This window comes from Bombina bombina, chromosome 1 (genome assembly GCF_027579735.1).
Source record: "Bombina bombina isolate aBomBom1 chromosome 1, aBomBom1.pri, whole genome shotgun sequence".
Taxonomy (NCBI): Eukaryota; Metazoa; Chordata; class Amphibia; order Anura; family Bombinatoridae; genus Bombina; species Bombina bombina.
The window spans coordinates 955,075,372-955,091,995 of NC_069499.1; the positions used below are offsets into that span (position 1 = coordinate 955,075,372).

The following is a 16,624-nucleotide window of genomic DNA, read 5'->3' on the forward strand; positions in this document are numbered from 1 at the left end:
TTTCTGTGTGAAAAGCATATAAAGTCACAGGCAGTAGATGTATTATATACCCACTGGGGCTGTTTGTAAAGGTTAAAACATACATACAGCCCCAGGGGGTATATAATACATCTGCTGCCTGTGACTTTATATGCTTTTATGATATCACACAGAAAACATAGCACTCCAGTGTCGCGCTATGGAGAGAGGGGCGAGTGTCAGTGTGCAGGAGCCAAACACCAGTGAGACATTTAGAGATCGCCCCCAGCTGCCTTGTCTGCAAGTAACACTTGTAACCCTTCACCTCCATGGCTCAAAGTGTTAATAGCACCGCACAGGGAAAAACAAAGCGTTATCCCTGCTGCGGTCTGCTTGTGAAGACTGTTAGCTTAAAAGAAATGTGTGTGGGCAGAGTTCCGGGAATTGCCGATTCCCATTTTTGATAATCAATCACAATTGTCAAATTAGACACACACACAACCAACCGGTATAAGCTTTCACGGAGTTGGTAGTGTTTTTAAAAAAAGAACATGAAGGCTAAAGCTGGCGCTAGGCGCACATTCGCAAAAAAATGTTTACAGCCTGGGCTTCAGTAGAGAGGGGGGGACCGCCTCAGTTTTAAGCAGCGCTAGCTTCTGTTCTTTTTTTTAAAACACTACCGACTCCGTGAAAGCTTATACCGGTTGGTTGTGTGTGTGTCTAATTTGGCAATGGTGTTAAGCTAACAGTCTTCACAAGCAGACCGCAGCAGGGATAACGCTTTTTTTTTTCCCTGTGCGGTGCTATTAACACTTTGAGCCGGGGAGGAGAAGGGTTACGAGGGTTTTTCCTCTGTGCTATTAACTAACACTTTGAGCGGGGAAGAGAAGGGTTAGAAGTGCTTGCGCCCACAATATAAATGGCCTGGCTGCACACTTACCTCAGTCGCAGAAGCAGACGTTTTGGCGGCTAAAAGTAACTAAGTTATTAGCAAAGCATCTAAAAAATGTATCAATTTCATGAGCAGCAGCCAATAATGTGAAAGCAAAAATGTGCTGGTTGCTATGCACAATAATAAAAAAAAAAAAAAAAAAAAAAAACCTGTTTAAGAAAAATATGTGCTTGACAGAACTGGCCATTCTTTCTGCAGGCAGGCTCCACTTTCTGCGATATTATCGCAGATCGCACTATGTTCTGCCTTGGGGAAAATGACCAAATAACTTTTAGCCATTCTTTTTAATTAATGTGAAAAATGCAATAGAAAATGTATATTCTGCCAAACCCTTCTTTTCAGTCATTATGTAGCCAAATTAACGAGTTCTGCCTAAGTAGAACTAATATGGCGTCACGCATGCACATTTTACACAAACTTTTTGCAATGCATGCTTATCAGACTTTTCTCCTGGTGTTTCAACTGCTGCATCATTAACATCTCGCCGGATGCCGACTAAGAGTTGCGTGATCTGAGATTAACAATGCATTGGGCATTCAAATGCGTTCATTTAAATATTGTAATAAGCTGATCAGTGCCATGTGAGGAAGGGAATGCAGCCTACATTTATGGGCGGTTGTTATGGCCATTTACAAGGGAAACTAAAACATAATTATATTGAACATTAAAGAGACTCTCAATTCTCCTACTGAGCATGTGTGCAATCTCACAGGGTATACGTATGCTATTTGTGATTGGCTGATGTCTGTCACATGATTCAGGGGGCCAGAAAATTGGAGAGAAAAAAAATCTGACAGAAAAAATTTTAGAGTAATTCAGAGTAGGTGTTAAATAAATCGTTGTCTTTTTATTATTCACTTGGTAATTATGCGATTCTATTGTATTGAGTGGTCCTTTTTAAAGCTTTGTATTTAAGTTAAGACTTAAAGGGACATTAAACCCCAAATTTTTCTTTCATGATCCAGATAGAGAATACCATTTTAAAAAACATCCCAATTTACTTCTATTATCTAATTTGCTTCATTCTTTAGATATCCTTTGTTGAAGAAATAGCAATTCACATGGGTGAGCCAATCACACAAGGCATCTAGGTGCAGCCACCAATCAGCAGCTGCTGAGCCTATCCAGATATGCTTTTCAGAAAAGTATATCAAGATAATGAAGAAAATTAAATAATAGAAGAAAAATTGAAATGTTGTTTAAAATTGTATTCTCAATCTGAATCATAAAAGAAATTTTTTGAGTTTAATGTCCCTTTAATAGGTTTTAAACTATGAAACCTTAACTAAGTGTAGACACCACTAATATTCACAATAGATCACAGGAATACATATTGAAACATAAATTTAAATACATGATTACACATTTGGCTCATACATTGTTAAAATACAAAGAATTTCATAAATGAATCATATGGTAAGAGCTCAAAACTATATCCATACAGATTCCATGTCAGTAAAGGTAGGATAGTGTAATGAATTGTGTAACATCATCAAAGGGAACTTGGAACATACTGAAGGGAGATGAAATACTATCAGATGCGGTAGATAAAGTGAAATTTGTTTCTAAGAAAGCTCCCATACTTGCCAATAGGCTTTCCCCCAGTATGGTTAATAATAATTTAAGAAGGACAGAAATTAATTGGTTATCCAAGAGAGGCACCTTCAAGTGTTTGTCCAGAAATCGTGCCACATGTGAAGTAATTTCATTTGCTGTGGACTTTGGGAGCTTTGTCACAAAGCAGAATTTTAAAATTGAGCATTACGCTAATTGTGGTACTAGCTTTGTGATTTACCTCTTAGAGTGTACGCTATGCCATGAACAGTACGTAGAACAAGCCACACATGCCCTACGATCAAGGATAGGTGAACATAAGAGGGACATCAAAAATAACAATAAGGATTCCAGCGTAAGCAAGACATTTAAATTGCTTCCAAATTTGAGTCCAAATTTATTGTTAAGGTTATTGATCTAGCTAGAAACCCCTTTAGAGGTGGTAACAGATATAAGATCCTTTCTAAAAAAAGAATTATACTGGATTTGGAAGTTAGATACCAGGGTACCTCTAGGACTTAATAAGGAATGGGACATTAGTTTTTTGTGGAATAATAAAAATAAATAAAAACAAAAGTAAAAATGCATAAAATATTTCCTTGGGGTCTTTTATCCCATCAAGTAATGTGGTCTTTTGGAGCATGTATTTTTTATGGTCTTATGAAATGCTACGCGTGGATTCATTTTGATGTTGTTTTTTGATATCTGTAGAGTCGACACCTTTTTGGTTTTAAGGATTTTGCCGATTTCCTTCAAAGCATATTGCAATAGTATATATATGTCCATATTGAGATATTTACTAATATTTGGTGTCTTTTCTCACCCTGGTATTATTAATTTGGTATAAGCATTTCTTATAAAGATATTTGTATAATTTATATTATGCTATTTTTTTGTAAAGTATCGCAAAACATGGTTTACTGCTGGCGTCGCATCTGCATCAGCGTATATGAATATATGCATTTGAGTAATTTAATAAAAAAATGCATTGTTTCTATGTGAGGATTTACAATGTATTAATGTATTAACTTATGCGCTGATGCCATTGCGGTGTTACAACAATATTTCTTTATTTTGGATAAACTCTAGGCTAACTTTCAAGATGTGATATAATGTATGTATCTGTAACCATTTCATTTACAGATGTAACTAGTTGATATCGTACATATAGTCACTACACTTGTATAGCGCCTGTATGCTTACCTGCTGTTTCCAAGGGAACTTTTTACTCCGCCTCCTCCTCCCGCTGTAATTGCCGTCTCAGTGCATATTTTTATTCGTTGTGAAATAAAGCATTGATTTTTTTATATTCAAGGATTTTGTTGGAGTGCTGCCTTCCTCTCCAAGGGTAGTAATATATCTAGCAAAACAAAAATGGCAAAGTAAACAAATCTAGGCCACCTTATGTCACTTCTTTCAGCTAAATAACATATATATGTCAGCTATGACTCAAAGCTGCATTTACTATGTCTATTATATCAATGGATGTTTTTGGAAAGAATGGAGGAGATAGCCACCAAATATACAGAAATGTGTAAAGGGTACAAGTGAACATAGTGTTAGAAGGCAAGATAATAATAAACTCATAAGAAGGTATATTTGGTGGTAGAGTAACTAAAGAAGCAAAAAGGGTAGCGGAGCACCAATCCAATGTAATAAAATAAAAATAGTCTTTATTGAAAATCAAGATAAAACAGAAAAACGACAGGGTGCCATTATCCAAAAGGAGTCAGCTCCTACAGCTGCTACCCACAATTTAGGATCAACTTTATAGATACAGACACAGATTTAAAGATACATGCAAGGGCATCACAGCTGTGCCATACAGATTTACACTAGTATGTATTGCACAAATGTATTTGTATGATCCAACATATACACAAGATTATTTAACGCCAATGATTAATTAAATCGAACTCCGAATTGAAACCATCATGGACCTGGGTACGTAGTTTGAAAATCCAAAAGACTTCTTGCCTAGCCAAGAGCACATCTTTATTCCCCCCTCTAGGTGGTTGCCTGATGGTCTCTATTGCCCGCCACTTGAATGCTCTAACATCCCAATCGTGTACCTCAATAAAATGTTGTGGCAAAGTGGAACAAAGTTTATTTTTTTTATAGCCAAGATGTTCACGTATCCTTGTTTGTATGTCTCTAATTGTCATACCTACATATTGGCATTGGTGGTGGATACATTCTATTAGACACACGACGTAAGATGTAGAGCACTTCACACATCCTTTAGTATCAAATGTTTGGTTGGTAGCACATTAGTAAAACTCTTTTCTTTTACAAGATACGATGAGTCCACAGATTTCATCATTGTGAGATATCGCCTCCTGGTCAGCAGGAGGAGGCAAAGAGCTCCACAGCAGAGCTGCATAAATAGCTCCTCCCTTCCCTCCCAACCCAGTCATTCTCTTTGCCTGTGTTAGTGATAGGAAGAGGTAAAGTGAGGTGTTAGTTTAGATTCTTCAATCAAGAGTTTTTTATTTTTAAATTGTGCCAAAGTGTACTATTTTACTATAGGGCAGCCTCTGGAGTTATAGCCTTTAAGCCTATGGGAACTGGTGGGGTTTTAGCCTCACCGCGCTTCCCATAATTGTGCTGCTCTTCTGTGTATGGTCTTAGAGAATGTTAACTAAGACCCTTCTGCCTTCACAGGACCTCAGGAGGAAGAGTGGACCTCTTGACACTGTGAGATTATCATGCTGTTCCTCAGCATGGAGATAAGTGCAGTCTTTTATTTCTGGGGCTCTGCAGCATATCTCAGAACTGACTGTACTCAGCCTTTTCTACTAGGGGCTATGGGCCTAAGGGCTTCCCGTCGACAGTATGTTGGTTCTCATTATGCTTATTTCTCCAGACATTCTGGCATTTCAGAACTTAGCCTAGAAGCCCTGGGATATTTATGTTGGTATGCATCTGAACTGTAATGGGCATTGCTCTATTTAATTTTATTGCTCATAGAGATGGCTGATGCTGGGGGTAGTGCCGGAGTTTGGGAAAGTGTTTACTGGGCTCCGGTACATGGCGGTACTTTACTTGTTTTTGCCGGGTTTTTTTGGTGTTTGTCCGCCCACGAGGGGCGGGGCTTGGTGTTCGCGCGCTTAGCCGCGCAGTTACTCTTCGATGAGTTCCGGTTGGCAGCGTCTCCTCGCGGCTCCTAAGCCCGCTTGTTGCAATATCTTACAAACGATCTTAGGTGCGCAGTCCTAGAGGAGATAATATTGGTCACGTGGAGGCAGGTAGGAGCCGCAGCGGAGCTGTGGCGAGGTGACTGCTTTATTTTTCTGGAATACAAGTGTTATTTTTCTGAGGCTCACGTGCAGGGAGTGTGGGGTATAAATTAAACTGCTTACTCTCTGCCTATTTATATCTCAGGCTTTAATTCAGAAGGTTGTTTGTTATTAAAGACACAGTACAACATTTTTTTTATTATAAGTTCATTGGACTGATTTTTATATTATCAGTAAATTGACCAAGCTTGCCTTTGCTTATGTTATCATGGATGACATTGAACAAAGTACATTTCCTATGTGTTTAGATGCCATTGTGGAACCCCCTGTTACGCTTTGTCCCTCATCTATTGAGAGGGCTTCACAGTGTAAAGAGCAAATTTTCTTTAATAAAGCTATATCTAAGGAATGTTCTCAGACTGATGAGATTCAGGGTATGCCGCAACTTTCTCCCCAAGCGTCACAGCCTTTAATTGTAGAAAATTGTGGAGAATGGGGAGTTCTGCACAACAAGTATACACTTATAGCACTCTGAAGTCATAGAGGGTGAATAACCCTTTAATGATACTGCAAATCACAAAAATAGTGTGTCAATACTATGGTAGATAATGGGTAAGATAGATGAGAAAAACTAAATTAAAAAGTAACTTTTATTATATAAAGATTAAAAATTCTTCACACAACACACAAGTAAAACTATGAATAGAGGGGATAGAATCAGCGTGTCCTATTACTAATGAACGCTATGAATATAGCGTAATAATTATCGTAGTCATATATAATATGGAGATAGGTACAATATAAATATACCAGGCCTATAGATAGTGGCCAGATTCAATTATGTGTCACTCCAAAAGTATATATAGAGACTACTAGGTAGTGATGTTCCCTTCTAAACGATCCCTAAAACACAGGAGCTCACTAGACTCCTCACCATTACCATTGCCATTGCCCATGGTGAGGAGTCTAGTGAGCTCCTGTGTTTTAGGAATCGTTTAGAAGGGAACGACCAGCGTGACCCTGATGTAACTCTTTGTGCTTACTTGTATCGTTGGTTCAGTGATTACTCTATCTTATTAACTTGCCTTACGTTAAGATTTTGGCACTAACTTTTCGTAACATCATGCTAACAGACCCAGTCTGAGTACTAACGTTAAATTATCAGCCAACTCTAAATCTGATAACACAACACAGACTCGGTTTGTATAACGCTGTCATTAATACACAGTGTGTAGACCCGGTTAGCAAACCGCTTCTTAATTTCACACTGATGACAGCTAGAATGCTGTTCTCTGACCGATCACGACGATACTTGATTACTAGTTAGATGTATACTAATGGAACCTAACATCTGAACAGTTAAACACAAATAATAAAGTGCGTTATTGCAACTAATTTCTGTAACATTTACAATGCTATTATAGTGCAACCCTTTGATCGAAAATAAGTGCAACAAAAATATATATATTGTATCATTAGGCTTGCAATGGATTTTTTATACCCATGATTCCTAACAACAATATAGCTAATATTTAGCTGGGTAACTATCACTAAGAGTTACTTATCATAAGTCTCATGAGGTTAATGCATACACATTAAGGTGTGATAAGCACCATCAGACATACTATAATTCTCACGTACTAAAATAAGGGTCTATTATTTGTGTATCCAATACCCTCCTTATATTTGGGGTAGATAATATCGGACTACTAACTAATGCTATTCAGGTGCTCCAAATCCAGTATCTAATTATCTGCTATTTCAGTATAGTGAAATCACCTCCAACTAAGATTTGTGATCAGAGAACTGTTCTCCAACTAATGTTCAATAAAGAACAACGCTACAGTATTAACATAAGGAACAATAAGCATACCTAGAATATCAATTTGATTTAACTCTGTTATCCATACTGTTAAATAATTCACCTAGTGGGTATACCTTAACTATACACAGCATGTATCTTACAGTGATGCAGTATTAATATACTCCAATACAATTATAGCCCAGTGAACAGACGAATTTTGTTGATTTGTTTCTACGCCTAATGCGGCTAACTTTCAAACAGAATAGCATCTAATAATACATTAGATTCGTCATGTCAATGGTTAATCGCCTACATATGTATTAACTTAATGCATTAACTGGCTCAGTACTCAATAGTATTTGATCCTGACTTAGACCTACATCTGTCTTATTCTTTATTTTATTCATACAAACTATAATCTAGCCAGTTCTTTGTATCAGTATTCTCTGGTTATACTGCTCTTTTTGTAAGATTCCTTACAGAGTAGTTAGTGTTGTATCACTGTTAGTTCCTTATTCTTCTAACTGTCTGGCAACTTCGTTGTTTATGCACTACCCACCAACATTCTATCACCACTAAAGAGACATCACTACCTAGTAGTCTCTATATATACTTTTGGAGTGACACATAATTGAATCTGGCCACTATCTATAGGTCTGGTATCATATTTATATTGTACCTATCTCCATATTATATATGACTACGATAATTATTACGCTATATTCATAGCGTTCATTAGTAATAGGACATGCTGATTCTATCCCCTCTATTCGTAGTTTTAATTGTGTGTTGTGTTTGTGTCAAGAATTTTAAATCTTTATATAATAAAAGTTACTTTTTAATTTAGTTTTTCTCATCTATCTTACCCATTATCTACCATAGTATTGACACACTATTTTTGTGATTTGTAGTATCATTAAAGGGTTATTCACCCTCTATGACTTCAGAGTGCTATAAGTGTATACTTGTTGTGCAGAACTCTCCATTCTCCACAATTTTCTACAATTTCAGCCTCTAATATACACAGCACCTATCCTGGAACTTTGGTCATTAATACCCAAGTATCCTGCTACTGGACAGAAGTCTATATTTACTTAAATGTAGTGCCATTGAATTTTTCCTTTTCCTACTTCACTAGTCACAGCCTTTAATGCCCGCTCAGGCAACGCCGTGTTCTTCAACTGCGTCTGCTTCATTCACTCTGCAGGATATGGCTGCAGTTATGTCATCCACTCTTTCAGAAGTTTTATGTAAGTTGCCAGTGTTACAAGGTAAACGCAATAGGAAAGAGGCCCATGTGGTCCCTGCGACTTCTGATGCTTTGATGGCGATCTCCGATGTACCCTCCCAGGGCTCTGAATTGGGGGGTATGGAGGCTCTGTCTGAGGGGGAACTGTCTGACTCAGGAAGTGCATTGCCCCAGACAGATTCGGACGTGATGTCCTTCAGGTTTAAGCTTGAACACCTCCGCCTGTTGCTACATGAGGTTTTGGTGACTCTGGATGACTGTGACTCTATTGTGGTCCCTCCAGAGAAATTAAGTAAGATGGACAGATATTTGGAGGTTCCTTCTTATTCTGACGTTTTTCCAGTTCCTAAGAGAATTTCGGAAATTATTACTAGGGAATGGGAAAGACCGGGTATCCCATTCTCCCATTCCCCTATTTTAAAGAAAATGTACCCTGTAGCTGACACTGTTCGGGATTCTTGGCAGACGATCCCTAAGGTGGAGGGAGCTATCTCTACCCTGGCTAAGCATACGACTATCCCTATCGAGGACAGTTGTGCTTTCAAAGACCCCATGGATAAGAAGTTGGAGGGTCTCCTCAAGAAACTATATGTTCATCAAGGGTTTCTATTGCAACCGACGGCCTGCATTGTAACAGTCACAACTGCAGCTGCCTTTTGGTTTGATGCCCTAGAAGAGTCTCTTAGGACTGAGACTTCTTTAGAAGAAATACAGGATAGAATTAAGGCCCTTAAGCTGGCTAATTCTTTTATTACGGATGCCTCCATTCAGATCACCAAATTGGAGGCTAAGAGTTCAGGATTCTCCATCTTAGCACGAAGAGCCTTATGGTTAAAATCTTGGTCTGCGGATGTGTCCTCTAAATCCAAGCTCTTGGCTATTCCTTTCAAGGGAAAGACCCTGTTCGGGCCTGACTTGAAGGAGATCATTTCTGACATTACGGGACGTAAGGGTCACCTCCTCCCTCAAGATAAAACATCTAAGCAAAGGGGACAACCGAGTAATTTTCGTTCCTTTCGAAATTTCAAGGGAGTCCCCTCTTCCGCTAAACAGGAAGGGAATTTTTCACAAGCCAAGTCCACCTGGAGACCCAACAAGGCTTGGAACAAGGGTAAACAACCCAAGAAGCCTGCTGCTGCTACCAAGACAGCATGAAGGGACGGGACCGGATCTAGTAGGGGGCAGACTTTCTCTCTTTGTCCAGGCTTGGATAAGAGACGTTCAGGATCCCTGGACACTAGAGATCGTGTCTCAAGGGTATCAGTTGGAGTTCAAAAATTCCTTCCTCAGAGGAAGGTTTCTTCTTTCACGATTATCTGTTGACCAGATAAAAAAGAGAGGCTTTCTTACGCTGTGTAAGAGATCTCTTCTCCATGGGAGTAATATGCCCCGTTCCAATACAGGAACAGGGGAAGGGGTTTTACTCAAATCTCTTTGTAGTTCCCAAAAAAGAGGGAACGTTCTGACCCATTTTAGATCTCAAAAGTCTAAACACATTTCTCAGAGTTCCATCCTTCAAGATGGAAACTATTCGGACCATTCTTCCATTGATCCAGGAGGGTCAATATGACTACCGTGGATCTTAAGGATGCATATCTTCATATTCCTATCCACAGGGATCATCACAAGTTCCTGAGGTTTGCCTTTCTGGACAAACATTTTCAGTTCATGACCCTTCCTTTTGGTCTGGCCACGGCACCCAGAATTTTCACAAAGGTTCTGGGGTCTCTGCTGGCGGTTCTAAGACCACGGGGCATTGCTGTGGCGCCTTATCTGAACGATATTCTGATCCAGGCGTCGTCTTATCAGCTAGCAAAGTCCCATACTGACATTGTTCTTTCCTGTATAAGGACTCACAGGTGGAAGGTGAATCTCGAGAAAAGTTCAATGATTCCACAGACAAGGGTTCCTTTCCTGGGAACTCTTTAATCGACTCTCTATCCATGAAGATCTTTTTGACGGAAGTCAGAAAGTTAAAGATTCTGAATACATGCCGATCCCTTCAGTCCAATCCTCGGCCGTCAGTGGCTCAGTGCATGGAGGTAATTGGATTGATGGTGGCAGCAATGGACATCATTCCGTTTGCACGTTTTCATCTCAGACCTCTACAACTGAGCATGCTCAGACAGTGGAATGGAGATTATGCAAATTTGTCTCCTCAAATAGATCTAGATCAGGAGACAAGGGTCTCTCTTCTGTGGTGGTTGTCGCTGGATCATCTGTCCCAGGGGACATGCTTTCACAGACCCTCATGGGAGATAGTGACAACGGATGCCAGTCTGATAGGATGGGGAGCAGTCTGGAATTCCTTGAAAGCTCAAGGTGTATGGACTCGGTCGGAGTCTCTACTTCCCATCAACATTCTGGAGTTGAGAGCAATATTCAATGTGCTTCAGGCTTGGCCTCAGTTGGCTTCGACCAAATTCATCAGATTCCAGTCGGACAACATCACGACTGTAGCTTACATCAATCGTCAGGGAGGAACAAGAAGTTCCTTAGCGATGACAGAAGTAGCAAGGATAATTCAGTGGGCGGAGACTCACTCTTGTTATCTGTCAGCGATCCACATTCCAGGAGTGGACAACTGGGAGGCGGATTTTTTGAGCAGACAGACATTTCATCCGGGGGAATGGGAACTCCATCCGGAGGTATTTGACAGCCTGATTCTCAGATGGGGCAGGCCGGAGCTGGATCTTATGGCGTCTCGTCAGAATGCCAAGCTCCCGAGATACGGATCCAGGTCAAGGGATCCACAGGCCGAACTGATAGATGCCTTGGTCGTTCAACCTAGCTTATGTGTTTCCTCCATTTGCTCTCCTTCCCCGGGTGATTGCTCGAGTCAAACAGGAGAGGGCCTCAGTGATTTTCAATGCTCCTGCGTGGCCTCGCAGGACTTGGTATGCCGATCTGGTGGACATGTCATCTCTGCCACCGTGGAAGCTTCCATTGAGGCAGGACCTTCTGATTCAGGGACCCTTCCATCATCCGAATCTAATTTCTCTGCAGCTGACTGCTTGGAGATTGAACGCTTGATTTTATCTAAGCGAGGGTTCTCTGATTCGGTCATTGATACCTTGATTCAGGCGCGTAAGCCTGTTGCTAGAAAAATTTACCATAAGATATGGCGTAAATATCTTTATGGAGTAGGGTTCAGATTCCCAGGATTTTATCTTTTCTCCAAGAAGGGTTGGAGAAAGGGTTGTCAGCAAGTTCCTTAAAGGGACAGATTTCTGCTTTGTCTATTTTGCTACACAAGCGTCTGGCAGATGTTCAATCTTTTTGTCAGGCTCTGACTAGAATCAGGCCTGTGTTTAGACAAATTGCTCCTCCTTGGAGTTTGAATTTAGTTCTTCATGCTCTTCAAGGGGTTCCATTTGAACCTATGCATTCCATAGATATTAAGTTATCTTGGAAAGTTTTATTTTTGGTTGCTATTTCATCTGCTCGCAGAGTTTCTGAGTTTTCCTTATCTTATTTTCCATGCAGATAAGGTAGTGTTGCTTACCAAGCCTGGTTTTCTTCCTAAGGTTGTTTCAAATAAAAATATTAATCAGGAAATTGTTGTTCCTTCCTTGTGTCCTAACCCTTCTTCTAAGAAGGAGCGACTGTTACATAATTTGAACGTGGTCCGTGCCTTGAAGTTTTACTTACAGGCGACTAAGGAGTTTTGTCAATCTTCTTCCCTGTTTGTTTGTTTTTCTGGGAAGCATAGGGGTCAGAAAGTTACGGCTACCTCTCTTTCCTTTTGACTGAAGAGTATCATTCTTCAGCCTCCTGAACGTATTACGTCTCATTCCACTAGGGCTGTGGCTTCCTCATGGTCATTCAAACATGATTTGCAAAGCTGCGACTTGGTCTTCTCTTCACACTTTTTCAAAATTTTACAAATTTGATACTTTTGCCTCGTCTGAGGCTGTTTTTGGGAGGAAAGTTCTTCGAGCAGTGGTGCCTTCTGTTTAGGTTCCCTGTCTTGTCCCTCCCGTTTCATCCGTGTCCTACGGCTTTGGTATTGTATCCCACAAGTAAGGATGAAATCTGTGGACTCATTGTATCTTGTAAAAGAAAAGGGAAATTTATTCTTACCTGATAAATTTGTTTCTTTTACGATACGATGAGTCCACGGCCCTCCCTGTTTTTATGAGACAGTTCTTTATTTTTGTTGAAATTCAGTCACCTCAGCTCCTTGGCTTTTCTTTTCTCTTCCTAACTTCGGTCGAATGACTGGGTTGGGAGGGAAGGGAGGAGCTATTTATGCAGCTCTGCTGTGGACCTCTTTGCCTCCTCCTGCTGACCAGGAGGCGATATCCCACAAGTAAGGATGAAATCCGTGGACTCATCGTATCGTAAAAGAAACAAATTTATCAGGTAAGAATAAATTTCCCTTTTCCTTTTACAATGAATTCACAAGCCTTACATCTGGCCCCTCCACATCTATATGTGCCATTAACACTTAGCCAAGTAGTTGGCTGTTGTTTTTGTGGGAGCTGAGAAAGGGACAGGATATTGCCCAAGGTTAAATTTCTCGAATATATACATTTGAAGCCCTGCTCTGCAATAGTCTTCAGTCCCCTAACCCCATATAGGAAAAGGAAATTTTTTCTTTAGGACATCGCAAATTTCATAGAACTCTGAAGAGTACTGTGTGATTAACATAGTGTGTTCATCCTTGGTATCTTTTGATCTAGGCCTTAAAGTATCTTGCCTATTTATACTAGCCACTTCCTTAGCCACATTTTTTTACCAATTTTGGTTTATATCCCCTCTCAACCAATCTATTCACCATGTTAGAACTTTCTCCCACAAAGTCAGAATAGGTACTGCAAATCCTTCTGGCACGCAAGAGTTGCCCCCTTGCGATGCCATTAAAGACGTGTCTGGGATGTGCACTTTTGTTATGGAGAATGGTGTTACCTGATATTGGCTGTCTAAGTAAGCGGTTTTTTAGAACAATGCAAAAGTTACGATTTCTAACCCTTTATTTTTTTTTTTGTTCCATAGATCCAGTTTGACATCACTAGGATCAAAAACAAGATGAAGGATCTTGCTAGTCTGCACGATAAACACCTAAACAGACCTACCCTAGATGATAGCACAGAAGAGGAGCATGCCATAGAAATTACAACTCAGGAAATCACACAGGTAAAGTAGAATACATATAAAAGCCTCTTTTCTCCAACATAGGTGTGTCCGGTCCACGGCGTCATCCTTACTTGTGGGATATTCTCCTCCCCAACAGGAAATGGCAAAGAGCCCAGCAAAGCTGGTCACATGATCCCTCCTAGGCTCCGCCTACCCCAGTCATTCTCTTTGCCGTTGTACAGGCAACATCTCCACGGAGATGGCTTAGAGTTTTTTAGTGTTTAACTGTAGTTTTTCATTATTCAATCAAGAGTTTGTTATTTTCAAATAGTGCTGGTACGTACTATTTACTCAGAAACAGAAAAGAGATGAAGAATTCTGTTTGTATGAGGAAAATGATTTTAGCAACCGTAACTAAAATCCATGGCTGTTCCACACAGGACTGTTGAGAGCATTAACTTCAGTTGGGGGAACAGTTTGCAGTCCTTTGCTGCTTGAGGTATGACACATTCTAACAAGACGATGTAATGCTGGAAGCTGTCATTTTCCCTATGGGATCCGGTAAGCCATGTTTATTACGATTGTAAATAAGGGCTTCACAAGGGCTTATTTAGACTGTAGACATTTTTTGGGCTAAATCGATTGATATTAACACTTATTTAGCCTTGAGGAATCATTTATTCTGGGTATTTTGATATAATTATATCGGCAGGCACTGTTTTAGACACCTTATTCTTTAGGGGCTTTCCCAAAGCATAGGCAGAGTCTCATTTTCGCGCCGGTGTTGCGCACTTGTTTTTGAGAGGCATGACATGCAGTCGCATGTGAGAGGAGCTCTGATACTGATAAAAGACTTCTGAAGGCATCATTTGGTATCGTATTCCCCTTGGGTTTGGTTGGGTCTCAGCAAAGCAGATACCAGGGACTGTAAAGGGGTTAAAGCTTAAAACGGCTCCGGTTCCGTTATTTTAAGGGTTAAAGCTTCCAAAATTGGTGTGCAATATTTTCAAGGCTTTAAGACACTGTGGTGAAAGTTTGGTGAATTTTGAACAATTCCTTCATGTTTTTTCGCAATTGCAGTAATAAAGTGTGTTCAGTTTAAAATTTAAAGTGACAGTAACGGTTTTATTTCAAAACGTTTTTTGTACTTTCTTATCAAGTTTATGCCTGTTTAACATGTCTGAACTACCAGATAGACTGTGTTCTGAATGTGGGGAAGCCAGAATTCCTATTCATTTAAATAAATGTGATTTATGTGATAATGACAATGATGCCCAAGATGATTCCTCAAGTGAGGGGAGTAAGCATGGTACTGCATCATTCCCTCCTTCGTCTACACGAGTCTTGCCCACTCAGGAGGCCCCTAGTACATCTAGCGCGCCAATACTCCTTACTATGCAACAATTAACGGCTGTAATGGATAATTCTGTCAAAAACATTTTAGCCAAAATGAACCCTTGTCAGCGTAAGCGTGGATGCTCTGTTTTAGTTACTGAAGAGCATGACGACGCTGATATTAATATCTCTGAAGGGCCCCTAACCCAATTTGAGGGAGCCAGGGAGGTTTTGTCTGAGGGAGAAATTACTGATTTAGGGAACATTTCTCAGCAGGCTGAATCTGATGTGATTACTTTTAAATTTAAATTGGAACATCTCCGCATTTTGCTTAAGGAGGTATTATCCACTCTGGATGATTGTGAAAATTTGGTCATCCCAGAGAAACTATGTAAAATGGACAAGTTCCTAGAGGTGCCGGGGCTCCCAGAAGCTTTTCCTATACCCAAGCGGGTGGCGGACATTGTTAATAAAGAATGGGAAAGGCCCGGTATTCCTTTCGTCCCTCCCCCCATATTTAAAAAATTGTTTCCTATGGTCGACCCCAGAAAGGACTTATGGCAGTCAGTCCCCAAGGTCGAGGGAGCGGTTTCTACTTTAAACAAACGCACCACTATTCCCATAGAGGATAGTTGTGCTTTCAAAGATCCTATGGATAAAAAATTAGAAGGTTTGCTTAAAAAGATGTTTGTTCAGCAGGGTTACCTTCTACAACCCATTTCATGCATTGTCCCTGTCACTACAGCCGCATATTTCTGGTTTGATGAGCTGATTAAGGTGCTCGATAGTGACTCTCCTCCTTATGAGGAGATTATGGACAGAGTCAATGCTCTCAAATTGGCTAATTCTTTCACTCTAGACGCCTCTTTGCAATTGGCTAAGTTAGCGGCTAAGAATTCTGGGTTTGCTATTGTGGCGCGCAGAGCGCTTTGGTTGAAATCTTGGTCGGCTGATGCGTCTTCCAAGAACAAGCTACTAAACATTCCTTTCAAGGGGAAAACGCTGTTTGGTCCTGACTTGAAAGAGATTATCTCTGATATCACTGGGGGTAAGGGCCATGCCCTTCCTCAGGATCGGCCTTTCAAGGCAAAAAATAGACCTAATTTTCGCCCCTTTCGTAAAAACGGACCAGCCCAAGGTGCTACGTCCTCTAAGCAAGAGGGTAATACTTCTCAGGCCAAGCCAGCTTGGAGACCAATGCAAGGCTGGAACAAGGGAAAGCAGGCAAAGAAACCTGCCACTGCTACCAAGACAGCATGAAATATCGGCCCCCGATCCGGGACCGGATCTGGTGGGGGGCAGACTCTCTCTCTTCGCTCAGGCTTGGGCAAGAGATGTTCTGGATCCTTGGGCGCTAGAAATAGTCTCCCAGGGTTATCTTCTGGAATTCAAGGGACTTCCCCCAAGGGGAAGGTTCCACAGGTCTCAGTTGTCTTCAGACCACATAAAAAGAC

The 16,624-nt window shown here is 40.5% G+C and overlaps 1 protein-coding gene across 1 annotated transcript in view; it reads left to right on the plus strand.

The window, feature by feature from the left end:
• STX16 (syntaxin 16) overlaps nucleotides 1-16,624 on the plus strand; it is a 178,882-nt gene that overhangs the window by 46,862 nt on the left and 115,396 nt on the right. The window contains exon 3 of the mRNA XM_053704804.1: nucleotides 13,755-13,895. Within this exon, the coding sequence (XP_053560779.1) occupies nucleotides 13,755-13,895 (141 nt within the window). The remainder of the gene's footprint in view (nucleotides 1-13,754; nucleotides 13,896-16,624) is intronic.